The sequence below is a fragment of the Buceros rhinoceros genome, unplaced genomic scaffold (assembly GCF_000710305.1).
Source record: "Buceros rhinoceros silvestris isolate BGI_N320 unplaced genomic scaffold, ASM71030v1 scaffold15128, whole genome shotgun sequence".
NCBI classification, from domain to species: domain Eukaryota; kingdom Metazoa; phylum Chordata; class Aves; order Bucerotiformes; family Bucerotidae; genus Buceros; species Buceros rhinoceros.
In genome coordinates, this window is record NW_010428763.1 from 64,212 (window position 1) to 79,524 (window position 15,313).

The following is a 15,313-nucleotide window of genomic DNA, read 5'->3' on the forward strand; positions in this document are numbered from 1 at the left end:
GGGGGGGGGTTTAAGTCTTGAAAATGCTTAACTATTTTGATTTCTGCACATCTGTCCAGATGTGTTTCCTCTTACTTAAGGGGATTCTTGACTCCTCTGTTAGAGTATGGTAAACACCACAAATTCTTCCTCCTGCTTCAGTAGGAATGAGGCATATTATGTGCTCTAGAAGGACTTCAGACTACTTTTTTATGCACACAAGCAAGCAAACCAGTAGATGAACAGGACGATGTAATTTTCAGTAAACCGTTAATAGAACAAAAACGGTGTGGAGGAACAAGCAACATGCGCCAGGTGGACTTTTTTTTTTTTGTCCAGCTAAGACTTCAGGCGTTCACAGATGGACTGCTTATAAATGCGAGTGATCTGGCTCCTGGGAGGCCATTTTTTCGGTATCAGTACGCTCAAGCCATTAAATTAGTCTGCATAGTCTTTCTGTTGGAAATCCACAGTGGCAAATGTTGATGAACTGTTTACTGGCTGAAGGATTCATCAGTCTCTGGTTATATTCCCAAATTAGGTGCTGGCGGATAATAACTCGGTGGAAGTCAGAAATGTTTTGCAGTATCTAGTTTTGGTAAAAAATTAGCATGTTTTGGAGTCAGGTAAGCAAAGGCCTGTTTGTAGCTGATGCTTCTCTCAAGAAGGTGGATCTTTCTGTTACTGTTCACAATTTGCCTGCATTTCTTGTACAAACTGTTGACGTCGGCACTACATAAGCAAGTCCGTGATCTGGCAGCCAGGCTCCAGGAATGGAATGACTGGAGAAAGACTGAGATTTTGCTTCTAAAGGTTCAACAGTAACATGGAAGAAAACTGAGCAGACCTTCCATGGACAGTCAGCTATGGTCTATTTGAAGACAAAGCGCAGAGACTATATCCTGTTAATACCTGTAGGAAAAAAAAAAAATGCATTCCATCATCTCTGATATGACCATGTTTCTAGGCTCATTGCTTCAGTGGAGCGCAGGTCTTATTTATATCTTTTCATCAAACTTCCAGTTACCTCTAAAATCTAAAAATCTCCATTTTCTTTTTAACTCCATACTGTTCAACTCTGCCTGCAATTAACAGAAGTTACTGCTGGTTTCCTTTCACCTGCTACACAGTAACAGCCCATGGTGAACCTGAGTTTACAGCACCATGGTCAGCCACCCCAAGTGACATCTTACTGGATCTGACAGCCAGCTGTTGGCAGGAGAAGCACTACGGACGGCGACTGTTTGAATGGTTACTGCATGATGCGCTTTTAAAGACCATTCAAGGGTTTCTTGTGGGCAGCCAAAATGGATTTGGACCTTCTGCAAGGTCCTGAGATAGCTGATGAATGCGTATCTGCTGCTTTTCATTAGGCATTCTTACAAGGGTTTTCGGCATTTTCCCAAGGGTTCTCAAGTTACTTTCTGTACAGTTGAGGTTGGTCTTTTGTGATTGGCCTGTGCCCAGTACATATCCAGAAGCCAAAGAATCTGTGAGTTTGACACCAATGTGTCCTTCAGTTCCATCCCAGAAGAATACTGCTTGCTTTCTCTCATTCAGATGGAGAAACCCTGGTTATCTAAACTTTGTCCAAGGAGTCTGTCAGAGACTGAGCTGAGCTTTTCTGTGCTGAGTTTTGCGGGGATAGGGGAATACTCACTAGTATCACAGGTTTAAAATTCCATATACATCAGTTGAACTGGCATACTATGTTTTTTCCAAATCCCTCCTTTTATGAAGTGAAAATTCTTTTTTCCCCTAATTTTACTACTCTTTTTAATGTGGTTAAGTTTCTTAAGCTTTTGCTGTTCATTTATGTAGCTGACCATTCCAAGAGCTGGGCAGTATTACTAAAAAAGCTATTTAAGAGGACAACATATTACATCTCTTTACATTAGTTGCTTGTCCACTTTTGCTTTGCTGCTATCAGGGGAATATACACAGCATTCAGATAAAATTGCTGATTGATTCAGTTGGGGGGAAAAAAAAAGAATAGTTTTGGGAATAATAGATTTGCTTTTATGCATCAAAGAGATGCAATGTTCACTTTTTTACAAGCATAGGATCCATGCCTGCCACTATCATCATTTTGAGTGAGCGAAAAAAGACTTTAAGAAAATTTTTTCCTTTACCAGCGATGCTTTTGGATTATTTCCTAACGACGTTTTGGTTTTGCTTGAGTGCCTTTTTGAGCTTCCTTAAAGTTAGTGGGAGACAAATGTAATGTTTCTTGTGTTTTTAAAATGTTTCATTAGTGGTACTGCTATACTTTGCTCTGTGTGTATGTGTATAATCTGACTGATGTCCAAACCCGTGTGCCTATAGACGAACAAAGGTTTCTAAATTTATGAATGTCATGTTGTGCAGCCTCTACCTACCAAATTTTATGCCGCCCTTCAGTCTCTGTCTCCACTAGAAGTCCCCACTAGAAGCTATATTCACCATGAAGGAATAATTTGTGTACCTGTGTTCTCGCTTAATCTGTCTTCATGCTGCATTCCTCTCTTCCACATCCTCTCTTCCACATTTCTATATGTTCTCATTCTCCTATCTACCTTTCCCTCCTGAGTATATGATGATTCTCCTTCCTTGTACTTTCCTGACTTCTGTTTTACCTGCAGTTCAGCCAAAATCAGAACATGCAGATAACCCATCTTTTTGCATATCAGCTGCTAAATAATCATTAGGTATCTGTGGGTTGACACTTTTTTTTTCACTCCAGCATAAAACAACCTGTTGCTATTTTAGATCAACCTACTTTTGAAAACGTGTGTTTAAAAGTAAGTTTAAATAGTGCTGCTGTTCTTTAGGGTTAGAGTTCTGAAACAGAGTTATTTGGGGATAATGTGTTCTTCAGATTCAGTCTTTCTAATTTCCACAATAAATTTGAAGTCTAGGTATGGGATTCGAATGGTATGGGTATTATGGGATTCAAAGTCTGGCATAGTTCTTGTAGGCTCCTGTTCACTTTGTGATTGAGAAAATTTTTAGTTTTAGTATCTCAATTTTTTTTTATCTTTTCTGCTATTTCTGTCCTGAGTCATCACTTCAAATTTTCTTTCTTTGCTTCTTGATCATCCTAAAGACTGATTTTTCCTTCATTTTTACTGGAATGGGAAATTTATTTTCTTACACCTGTCCATATTTGGGAGGCACATGGATTAGACTTTTTCAGACCTTTCTTGGAGAGGTTTGTTCTTTCTTGAGTCTGAGTTTGATAGAGAGTATGGGGTTTTTTTAATGCCTTACTCTCCATTAGAAAGCTGATGGAGGTGGGTAGACCTTCTTTTTCTTAATTCCCTAGGCAGTGATCTCAGGAAGGTCATATCAATATTGCTTCTGGTAATTGTACTAGGGTACCGACCACATAAGGCTTTGATTGCTTCATAATACAAATAGTTTCTTGAAGTGCTTAACCAGCATCCTCACAACAGAACTTTTTTAGTGTTAACAGTTCATTGCAGTATGTTTTATATACACACGCATATATATTAGTGTCATTACAGTAACATTAATGAAATCCTACAATTAAGTATTAAATTGATCTTTTTTATTTTATGCTAATTTCTGAGTTTAACTGGAGAGAGGATACTTATCTGGCTCTTTATAACAAGAGGGCATAAACTTTAATATCGCCACAGTCTTCCAAATCTCTGTGCATTTAATATGTAAGATGTTCTGACACTCTGATTCCACACAGTATGTGAACATAGTGAATAATATTACACAGTGACTGAAATCCTTATAATACTAATGTATGTGTTAAACGTTGTATAAACATGTATTGACACAAAACTAATTTATTTTGATATAGGGGATGTCCCACTTTGGTGCAAGCATTACCAGGTCCTAGTACTCAAGTTACTGCTGGGAGCAACCATACAGCTGTTCTCTTAATGGATGGCCAGGTTTTCACATTTGGAAGTTTCTCAGTAAGAAATAATAACACTTATTTATATTAATTACTAGCTTATTCCCATAATGTTCAAAGACCTTTCAAAACTGCTTATGCTTGCTCTTATAGAACTACTCGTGACATCTGTGTTTCTTTTATGTCTGTTATGTTTTAACATGTAGCCTCTAATATTATTGAGATTGGGAAACCATGATGCCAGAAATTCTTGGTGGTTTTTGTATTTTTATGAAGGCGGTGATTTAAAACTGGGTTATTTTATAAGGTGCACCAGTTTTTCTCAAACTCTTATTGTTGCAAGCTGAGTTGCCAATAATTATCTATTGTGTATTCTATTACCTGTCTGTCTGCATTCATTAGAAAAAATAAGTGTCCTGTTTTCTTTCATAGAAACATCACTGAGTTGCAGAAGTTACACTTACACTTGAGGGAAGATTACTGCTCAGTGTAACACAACGTAACTCTGTACTCTTTGCTATCTGCATGGCACATATCCTCCTATGTCCATGTAGACATGTGGAATAAGCACTTCCACATCGTTTAGTTTCCTCTCCATCCTGACTTTAGGCCTCTGTGCCTCCTTATCTTTGCAAATACCATTCTCACTGCAATCTCTCCAGAGTAATCTGTTGTTCGTGCTTCTCCACTAATGTCCTTCTGGCAAAAGCTAGAGTATAGGTATTGAGTTATTTTTACATGCTTTAAAAACTGTGTGCTGCTAATTACAAAGAAGAGAAATTACACCTCTTGAAATCTGTCTTTTTACAATAAACTAAAAGGTGAATACAATTTTTAGAAGTTGAAAATCGTATTTTGAATTAAGTGTGCCACAAGATGGCTGTTTGATTAGGAAATTTGCTATTGTTTTTCAGACTTAAGTAACAACTTTGGTGTCCGTGTTTTTGTCAAAAGTGTCTTGGACATATAAAAGTTTAAGATTTGTTGACTTGCAGTGAAACTTAGCCCCTAAAAAACCAAATCACAACAAACAAATCACTTTCAGAAATAGGATTTAAAAACCTATGGCTTTATTCTTTTTCTGTTCTGTATGTCTGGTTTTAGTATTGCAATGCTTATAAGTTTGAAAGCTTCATAAAGTCAAGAAAAACTCAAAAGCAAGCATGATTCCTGAAAATGTCTTCACTAAGTTTGCTTACAGAGTTACGTAGGAAGAGAGATGAGTAACATGCTGGACAGAGGGTATTTGCTGTACGTGTACGTTTCTTATCCCTTACCAACTTAAATAAAAAGTTACCTTGACTTCAGTAGCCTGCAATGAATTTCCTTTGCCTGAATGAGGTAGATAGTCTGAAAAGGTTTAGTGCAGCAGTTCTTACTACATGCTTTGGTACAGCACAAGAACTGTTAGTCCATCTCTCAGTAACTAATTCTACACAGACCCTCCATCTTCCAGTCTGGATGTTAATGAGCATATGCAGAGGTGCTTGTTTAGGCTCTTTATGCTCTTTTTAGCTCAAGTTTGCGATAATAGATTTCCAGAGATGTTTGCTCTCAGATTTGAGTGGAATTTAGACTGCCTGAATCTGAATGGAGCTTTTTCTTTTCTATATTAATTAATTCCTTGTTTATCACTGATGAATATTGAAGAATAATGCTTTTATATTTGATTCTGAGGGTAGAAAGGAGTGTTATCTATCATAGAGAGCTTCAGTTGTATTTAAACAAAAAAATTAATTCAAAAACGTAACTGAATAGAGGGGAGAATATCTGTCTATAACTTGTTCCTTGTATTTAGTGTAACACTTCACTTAGAGCAGCCATTGCTTTTTGAAGGTAATTTTGTGGTAAACTGTGTCTTCCAGATTACTAATTTTACATGTTGTAATTATTATTGTTCATCTTTGAAACTTATTATTGCTGTTACTTACTAATTCTTGCATTCTCTCAATAGAAAGGTCAGCTTGGTAGACCAATTCTGGATATGCCCTACTGGAATGCAAAACCAGCACCTATGCCTAATATTGGCTCTAAATACGGACGCAAAGCAACGTGGATTGGAGCGAGTGGAGACCAGACTTTTCTTCGAATCGATGAAGCTCTCATTAATTCTCATGTGCTTGCTACATCAGAGATATTTGCTAGCAGGCATATAATAGGCAAGAACCCTTCTATAATATTTTAAATGCTTATAGAAGTGTGGGAGGGGAAAATAGAGGAACAAAAAGTCAAATGTGAATGAAGGGAATTATTTTTTGTATTTTCTAGTTATACTGCACATGGTAAGCCAAGCTTCTTTAGAAATTAATTTTATTCAAAATAAGAATGTAGAAGACTAAACTTTCCTTGCACTTAAATCTTACTGTTTGGTTTTTTTGCTGTAGCAGTGTATCTGTTGTTCCCTACTATGTAATGCTGCATGCGAGAAAGTGCCACATAATGAAAGGAGTCTTCATGTTTTTCTGCTGGTTTTGCTCCCTGATCTAGGTTTGGTACCAGCTTCAATATCAGAACCTCCTCCTTTTAAATGTCTTCTGATAAACAAAGTAGATGGCAGTTGCAAAACATTCAATGATTCTGAGCAGGAAGACCTTCAAGGTTCTGGTGTGTGTTTGGATCCTGTCTATGACGTTATTTGGAGGCAAGTGTGAATTATAGCTTCTAAAGTCCCTATAGAAATCCTTTTTAAAGTACTTTGGACGGCTGGAGATTTGTCTTCATTTCCCTAGTAAACAAAATGCAGCTTTTAGTCTTCCATGTACCTTTTTCCACATTTTTTGGATGATTTGTTCAAGCCCAAAACTAATGTCTTTTCTCACCCAGATTTTTTTAAATTTCTTCTCTTTTTTTTTATCATTCTTATTTCAGTGTCATGATGTTTGGAAGACCCCTATCTATTCTACTTTTCTAATCTTTTTTTTTTTTCCCTTACTTTCTTCCATCTACTTAACACTTCACTGAATAATTCTTGCCATACCCAGCTTCCACGATCTCATGCCTCACATCTTCATCCTTCTCTCAGACATTAGTGGTTAAGATTCAACCAGGAGAAGGGATGGAATAACAGTATTTTTTTCAGTACTGACATTTTTGGGAGCTCCAAATAAAGGTACATGGCATAGATTTTCCAGTGACAGTTTTACTTATTTCACAGTCTTTGGGGTGGTCGCTTTCGGTGGAGTCCTTGAGCAGGCATACATCGTAAGCCCTCAATCCAAAACAAAATCATAACATCCAATTATTCTATAATGATTTAAAAGCCATGTTAACCAGGATTCAGGAGAGAAATTCAAACCATAATATGGTTGGTAGTGATGGATGATGTTTAAACTGTTTGAAGACTTAGGCAAAACAAACATAATCACTTATAGTTATAATAAAGTGCCACTTAACATGGAATTTATTTGGTTGGCATATGCCTTTACAACATCTGAAGTTCCTTGAATGGCTGTAGTTCTACATTACACACATCCCCAGGATTATTTGACTCTCATTAGCTAGGTTCCAATTCTTAAATTATTCCAAGATTTGAAATAAGGAAGAATAGCATCCACATCCCTTAAAGCTCTTAGCGATGATATTATCAGCGTGATTAAACACATTGATAATGGCATTTTTGATAAACGGAGTCTTTCAATGGCCATGGGAAAGCAGCAAGTATCAAGGGAGAAGAGATGGTGACACTCAACTTGGTGTAGCACACTGAAATGGTTATTCAGCTTGAGGAAGTTCCAAGTCACATGTGAAAGATACTATTATGAGTAAACATGGGCTGAGGTGTTTTATTGTCTTGCAAAATTTTGGTGACTCTAGAGCTTAAATACCTGAAGAATGGATTCTTGGACTTTTCAGATTTATTTCTGTGTTATCCCATTTCTGTTTAATAGGAAAATATTAAAACAGTCTAAAAAAGAGATGAAAATGCCTATGAGTAGTGAAATATTTGGTATATTAATTATTATTCCTGGGCATTTTTTATTCATACCTATTTAAATGAAGGGGGTGGTTTCTCTGTATGGAAAAAGCATTCTTTGAAGATTTTCTTCATGGTTTCATGACTTAGGTTTTTTTCAGGTAGTAGTGAAATTCAAGTGTTAAATAATTTCCTCTGGTGTGTGTATGTAAACTCGCATATTGCTAGCTCATTGAAATTCTGAATGCATATGGTGTCCTACAATATTTTTAGTTAAAATTATTTCTTTCTCCATTAGATAGACTATCTTAGCCCCATTTGGATTTTTAGAACCGTGTACCAAGTGAAAATATCTTTTGTGCTTATTCAGAACACTCCCATAGGCCTGTGTCTTCTAACTGTTTCTTCCTTTTACATATAGATATCAAAGGCTTCATTTTTTCATTGTCTTTCTCTCCATGTTAATCTATAGTATAGAAAGTCTTTGTATTCCCTTGTTTATGCTGCCCTTTTCTATAATCTCTTAAAAACTCATAAGGTGATGTTATCCATTTAAAAAAGCCCAAACAAAATATGTTGGATTTCTCAAGATCTTTTTACTTTTATTTGAAGGTGGGTAACCCTTCTACTTTCACTTGGCATCTTTATCAGTTTAGAGCACATCTGGCATTATATCTAATATTTTGCTAGTTACTTCATATTAAAACTATATAATCTATTAAGAAACATATATTAGTCATGAAAAGCATCTAACATTTTCTGAAATTTGTAAACCCATAATATGACTGTTTGACTTAAAGTACAGTAAGACTGGTTTTGTGTCTTTCTGTTTGCTAGTGTGTTAAACTAGTAAAGTTTGTCTGTAATGATGTTAAACTTTAAGACTTTCTACATTTTACATTAATTAGCTTAAACTTAATTATCAGTTAGGTTTTTGTATATTCCTAGTAGATGAAAGGGGGGAGTTTAACCTGTTTTGTCTTGCTCTAGGTTTCGACCAAATGCTAGGGAACTGTGGAGTTACAATGCGGTAGTTGCCGATTCCAGACTTCCCTCAGCTCCAGACATGCAATCCCGGTGTAGTATTTTGAGCCCAGAACTTGCTCTGCCAACAGGTTCCAAAGCTCTGACCACCAGATCTCATGCAGCTTTGCACATTCTAGGTATACATCTATAGTTGATTAGTCAGAAGCTTTGATGAAATAAAGAAACATTACTTAATGTATAAATAAATTGTAATCTAACAGCTTTTTGACTTTTTGAGTTAAAATTTTACTTTGTAGTCTTTTCCATTGCTCTTAACACTTACAATTTGGCTGATATGCACTGATTTTAATCAAAATGGTTATATTCTGCCACCTTAATAATGCTAGAGGATTTAAGAGTTCTGATGGAACCTGCTACTAGAGGCCAGCATAGTAAAGGAAGAGATCTGACTAGATGATCTTTTTTGGACAGTCTGTAGAATAAAATCAGTACTGTTAAGTTAACCTAGAGTCTCCAAAAGACAGGAAAAAGTGCTCTTAAATAAGCTATTTTTATTTTAAAGTAAATGCAATATCTAAAATTAGAATTGATTATTTGCAGTTTTGTATGATGGGGCACTAAGAGTAATATGACTTCCATTTGTAGTCTAAAAAGCCTGCCAAACCGAAAAATAATCCCACTGTGTTCCTGCATAAACTGGCCTTATGCAACACTCTCAAGTGCTTCAAAGCACAGCTTTCTAAGTTTTTGAGCTCACTTGCTCACTGATTGTGATGAGCAATCAGTTCCCTGTGCTGCCCTTTTCATTGTGTGTTAAAGATGTGATAAATTTTAACTTGGACAGTACTGTTTTGTATCTAAGTCAGAGCAAGACATGTTAACTACTCACGTATGTGAAACAGAATGCCTTTTATGAAGGCTCTCAAATCCGCCCATAATTTAGTTACTACTTCAGTTTTGTTTTGGTGATATGGGAAATGTGTAAAAAGGAAAAAAAAATAAAAATGAAGGTTTTGTTGGGGATTTATTTACCATTGGAAAAGTTGCAAAGAAGAATTAATTACATTACTTGGTTATTCTGGAAAATGGGCTAACTGAATGAAGTTGATCTTCATTAGTGATTCTTAAGATTCTACAGCAGTGCCCCCTGACCTAAACAAGGCTATAATGATCTTTGGTAGCCTATGTGTGGCTTAGGGACAAAACAGTTAGGTTGCTTTGATCGTTTTAACTAGTATTCAGTTCTATTTCAGCGATTATAATCAGCAGTAAGAAAATTTGAGTTCTTTTTGGGTTTGCTTTCTTTTAGGTTGTCTTGATACTTTGGCTGCTATGCAGGACTTAAAAATGGGTGTAGCAAATACAGAAGAGGAGACTCAAGCAGTAATGAAAGTTTATTCTAAAGAAGACTATAGTGTCGTCAACAGATTTGAAAGTATGTACACAGTAAAATTTTACAGCACAGGCTGATCAGACTTGCAGAATAGAAGACTAAGATTAACTGTATTTTTGTTTTGTTTTTTTCTGCAGGTCATGGAGGAGGCTGGGGTTATTCAGCCCACTCAGTAGAAGCTATCCGTTTCTGTGCTGATACAGATATTTTGTTAGGTGGTCTTGGTCTTTTTGGAGGTAGAGGTGAATACACTGCTAAAATAAAGGTAAGGTTTTTGGGTTTTAGAAAATAGTTTAGAATTTAGAAATTACAATTTGGAACTTAGACATTCTGGAAATGCCACCTAAAACCATGATTAATTCTGCTTTTTGATGAATAGAGTGGTTTACTATATATTGAGAGCATTAGTAACAGAACTAGAAGAAGGCTCCTTCTGTGAGAAGTAATGAACTGTATGCAGGTAAGGTGAGTGAAGTAGGGATCTGAGCATTACTATTCTCAGTTGTAAAGAATGGGCCCATTCCTACCGTCACTAAATGCTGTGCCATCTTACTGCTGCCGTGAGCAGATATGGTAGTGGGTCAAATGGTTCTGTGATTTATTTACACAAAGCCTAGAGGTCCACCTGCAGAAAATCGGTGTTGTGGGCTGAGGCATTGTTTCCCACCGTCCTTGCCACTTGTTTCTCAGGCTGCACTCTGGATAGCTTCTCACCTGGGATTCTTCAACTGAGAGTGAATGGCACCAAACATGCTTGACTATGCTTTGTGCCAAATATAAGGATGATTATGGCTGGAGCATGTTCAGTGCACTGGAGCTGCGAAAGCACTCTAGTGTTGTTTTTTCAATTCATTTCTGGTTGTCTAGGATTAGCTTATAGCCAAGGTAAGAGTCGCCAGGCCTAGCTGAGATAAACCATGTATCAAATAGGTGTTTGCAAGAGAAGTCGTAGACATGTATTGTCTTTTTCAAACTCATCAAACTGTAGAAATGGTGTTTGACTGAGAAACTCAAGTTCTTTTGAGAAAGGTATCAACTTTTGCCCTCGTCACCAACTGTTTCTGACACTTTTGACTAGCTCTGCTAAACAGTCCAGCTGTCCTTTTCCAGAGAGATTTAGTGTATCTTCACTGCATTTCAATCTGTGATGAACAGCCTGCACTTTCTGCCCAACTTTGCCTTTTTTAGATGCTCTGCATTTAACTTTCTGCAAGATTTTAGGGAGTTTCTGCACTTAAGAATATATCTGGCCATGAGGCTGAGAGGTCAGTGTCAATTGCCTTTTTTTAAGATAATGATGTTACAAAATCCTGACTTCCGTTTGAAAATTGCCTGTCAGTGATAGAAACTAGCAATTACTTTTGGAAATGAGAAAGAATAGTAATAGACAGTTTCCAGAACGCCAGACAGGAAAAAGTGGTATTACGAGTTTTTGAACACTTAGGATGTATTTTTACCTTTTTTCTTACTCCACCAGTTGTTTGAATTGGGTCCAGATGGGGGAGACCATGAGACTGATGGAGACCTTCTTGCGGAAACAGATGTTTTAGCATATGATTGTGCTGCTAGGTAAGGTGTTTTCTTTACCTCGTTCTGCGTACTTTCTGATCTTTATTTTTACTTCATGCACACTTTAAAATCGCTGTAAGTATCAACCAAGATTATCTACATCATTAGAAGTTTGTAGCAAGTGATGTAAAATTTACACTCAAACAAAGCGTGTTGGGTTTCGTAAAACACCGCATGCCCTACCAGGCCATTAAGGCACAAATTAGAAGAAGAAAAAATGATCTCACACTCGCTCTTGTATAAATCAAATTTAAATCCTGTATTCCTGTGATGAGAAGGCAAGACAAAATGTTGCAGGAGTTTTTTTGAATACCTCTGTCAAAAGGATGCTTTCAAGCACAAACGGGTGTTTGCATTAAACAACTTATCATTAGACTTTATGCAGTACGATATGCTCATAACCAAAAGAAGGGTTATTGTGCTTCAGTTCATTAGAATACGAGCAGTTATTGCTTGATGGATTTTGTGCATATGAATGGGGTTAGCCATGTTTTAGCTGCTTTTTCATTACTTGTTACAAAATAATTTAACATTCAAGTCATCTATGAATAATTTTTTTGGTTTAAGTATTTGTATCGGTACCCCTAAATATATGTTTAATTGCTTGCTTAAATATTCATGTGTGATTTCAAAGAATTTATATATAAGCTCTTGTAATTTAAAAAAAATTATGAAATTAAATTTAAAGAATGTAATGAATACTTTACAGTATTTCGTATAAAATGTAATTGGATTTGCGTGTGTTAGTTTAACTCAATCTCTCCTTGTCCTATTTGCCTTTTGATATCTGATCATTCCAATATGCAAGATCAAGCTAGACTTAGGCCTTTGTAGGTCCTTCTGAATTAATATTGCTTTTAATTACTACAGTATTTTTAAATGAAATTTTAAAGTTTGACTATAAATAGATAGTTGAGAATAATGAATTCTGTTAATTTTCCATTTTCTTTTATGAGCAGGGTGTAATTCCTGCAAGATTAATCCAACAACTAGTTCACATATCTCTTTTCCAAAATTTACTTCTTTCAGAGAAAAGTATGCAATGATGTTTGATGAGCCAGTACTCCTGCAAGCTGGGTGGTGGTATGTAGCCTGGGCAAGAGTGTCAGGGCCCAGCAGTGATTGTGGATCTCATGGACAGGCCTCTATTACTACAGATGATGGGTATGGGTTTCTTCTTTATTTTTTTAATGCAGAAGAAGATACCTGGTATTAACTGCATAATAATTGGATTATTTCTCTTTCAGTGTTGTATTTCAGTTTAAAAGTTCCAAGAAATCAAATAATGGTACGGATGTTAATGCAGGGCAGATCCCACAATTATTGTACAGGTAAGATTTTGGCCTCTAGAACAATTTACTGACATGTTTCTTGTTTTCTACAAAACTACTGTTTAAGGAAAAACATTTCTAGTGTGAAAAATGTCTTCTGAAGAAATATAGTACATATCTGTAATAATTTCATATGTAATTAAATGTTGACTTTATTATCAATTGCCACAATTCTCCCAGTTGAACAGAATTCAGGGTAGTTGATTACTGGTCTCGAAGAATTGGGAATTGAAGGAAGCTACGCTGAAATTCAACTTTTGAGTAATTACCTGTAGCTTTTATTCCACTTTTGTTCCACTTCAACAATACAAACAGTAAAAGGTGCAGTAAGTAAAGAGCGTGCATTTCAAGTCAGTTCTCAAATTGTTCTTCCAGGCTGCCAACAAGTGATGGCAGCGCATCCAAAGGAAAACAGCAGACCAGTGAACCTGTGCATATCTTAAAGAGATCTTTTGCTAGAACTGTCTCAGTGGTGAGTAAACCTCTTCATTATCTTGCTGCTGTTATCCCTCACCATAGACTTGAATTGGGATAGGAGGGGAGCTTTGGCTTTGTGGAGCATTAGGCTTTTTATAACTAACTTTGAACAATCAGCTTGATTGTTGCAGCTTGAAGATATACCTGCAGTTTGAAGGTATTCAATACCAAATACTTGTACTTTGCCTCTGAGATACAACTTTATGAAACTATCGACTGTTTAATAACAGTAGAAACAAATTTTGGGACAAAAAACTTTACAAATCCTCAAATTTCTTATGGCCAGTCATATGCTCCTGTTGAAATTACAAGTACTGTAAATGTGATAGAGTTCCCATGATCCTACAGCTCATGGGGAAAAACAATGTTAAAAACAAAGTGAAGACAGCACTGATAAGTCTTTACTGTATTGATAAGAATGTATTCTGTTAAAAGCAGGTATTATACTATTCATATGCAGATGAAGCAAGTGGAATTTACTTTAAAATCTTATTACAGATGAATGCAAACAGTCAATAGTTCTTAGATAACTGAGGGACTTACACATAATATTACATAACTTACATTAGAAATTGCTTTTAGCATGGTATTGCAGTGAAATGTTCCCTACATTCTCAGTGCTCTTTTTTTTTTTTGTCCTCAAGCAAATAGGATTTGTGTGTTGTATGGTATATGTGTATAGACATAAACAAGTTTTCATAATAGATATAGATGCTACTTGCTTTTCATCTTATGCTGATGCTGAAAGTTCCCTTTTTGTTTTTAATGCAAAACCTGTCTTCTGTATCCCTCATACCCAAATAGGAATGCTTTGAATCCTTATTGAGCATTCTTCACTGGAGCTGGACAACACTGGTGCTAGGAGTTGAAGAACTTCGGGGACTTAAAGGATTCCAATACACTGCTACACTTCTGGATTTAGAAAGGTTACGTTTTGTGGGCACTTGCTGCCTGAGGTTGCTGAGGGTCTACACCTGTGAAATATATCCAATATCAGGTATTCCTCTGAATTCCCTTGTTTCATATTTCAGGAAATAATAATCTACAGGACATTCCAAATTTGATCTAAGTATTCATATAGGAAATACTGTAAGTTGAAATTGCTTAAACTATGGTTTTATTGGAACAATTACAAGATTTGCTGTCATAAATGAGATATTTGCAATTATCTACATGACCAAGCGTGCGAAACAGGTGTTTACAGTGTGACTTGTATGTATTTTAAAGTTAATTTCTTGTTTGGCTTGTCAGTTGAGTTCTTTTGGACTATTTGTATCTTCATTTTTCCCATTTCTGTAGGTGGTAGCTGCTTTGGTTGTGAGCACAATTTAAATTTGAAAGACAGTATCTGTTTTTCATGCCTGTAATTTAACTACGTTCATATTAAAATGCACCCTATATTATGGAAGACCAGGAAATTAGAATTTTCTCATGTTTGGGTTTCTTCCATGAAGTTTAACACCCTTCACTGTTTTCCTTTTGAAATTCTCTGAAATGAGATTCATCAATGCTGCTAAATTCTAGTTGATTTGTTTTCATGTAAAATGTGCAGTTTAATATGAAAATGTTTCCTTTATTGCACATTTAACGCTCCTCTTTGTGTAACCTTGTAGCTACAGCTAAGGCGGTTGTAGAAGAAACCAGCAAACTAGCAGATTGCATTGGGAAAACTAGGACCTTGCTGAGAAAAATTTTATCTGAAGGAGTTGATCATTGCATGGTGAAGTTGGACAACGATCCACAAGGATATCTCAGTCAGCCTCTCAGTCTTTTAGAAGCTGTTCTTCAGGAAT

The 15,313-nt window shown here is 36.1% G+C and overlaps 1 protein-coding gene across 1 annotated transcript in view; it reads left to right on the forward strand.

The window, feature by feature from the left end:
• Positions 1–15,313, forward strand: part of MYCBP2 (MYC binding protein 2, E3 ubiquitin protein ligase) — a gene marked incomplete at both ends in the record, with an annotated part of 119,567 nt that overhangs the window by 52,872 nt on the left and 51,382 nt on the right. Inside the window, 12 exons of the mRNA XM_010142402.1 lie at positions 3,794–3,911; positions 5,805–6,009; positions 6,338–6,491; positions 8,754–8,926; positions 10,060–10,185; positions 10,281–10,408; positions 11,621–11,712; positions 12,742–12,876; positions 12,960–13,043; positions 13,419–13,515; positions 14,325–14,517; positions 15,134–15,307. Coding sequence (XP_010140704.1) covers positions 3,794–3,911; positions 5,805–6,009; positions 6,338–6,491; positions 8,754–8,926; positions 10,060–10,185; positions 10,281–10,408; positions 11,621–11,712; positions 12,742–12,876; positions 12,960–13,043; positions 13,419–13,515; positions 14,325–14,517; positions 15,134–15,307 — 1,679 coding nt within the window. The remainder of the gene's footprint in view (positions 1–3,793; positions 3,912–5,804; positions 6,010–6,337; positions 6,492–8,753; positions 8,927–10,059; positions 10,186–10,280; positions 10,409–11,620; positions 11,713–12,741; positions 12,877–12,959; positions 13,044–13,418; positions 13,516–14,324; positions 14,518–15,133; positions 15,308–15,313) is intronic.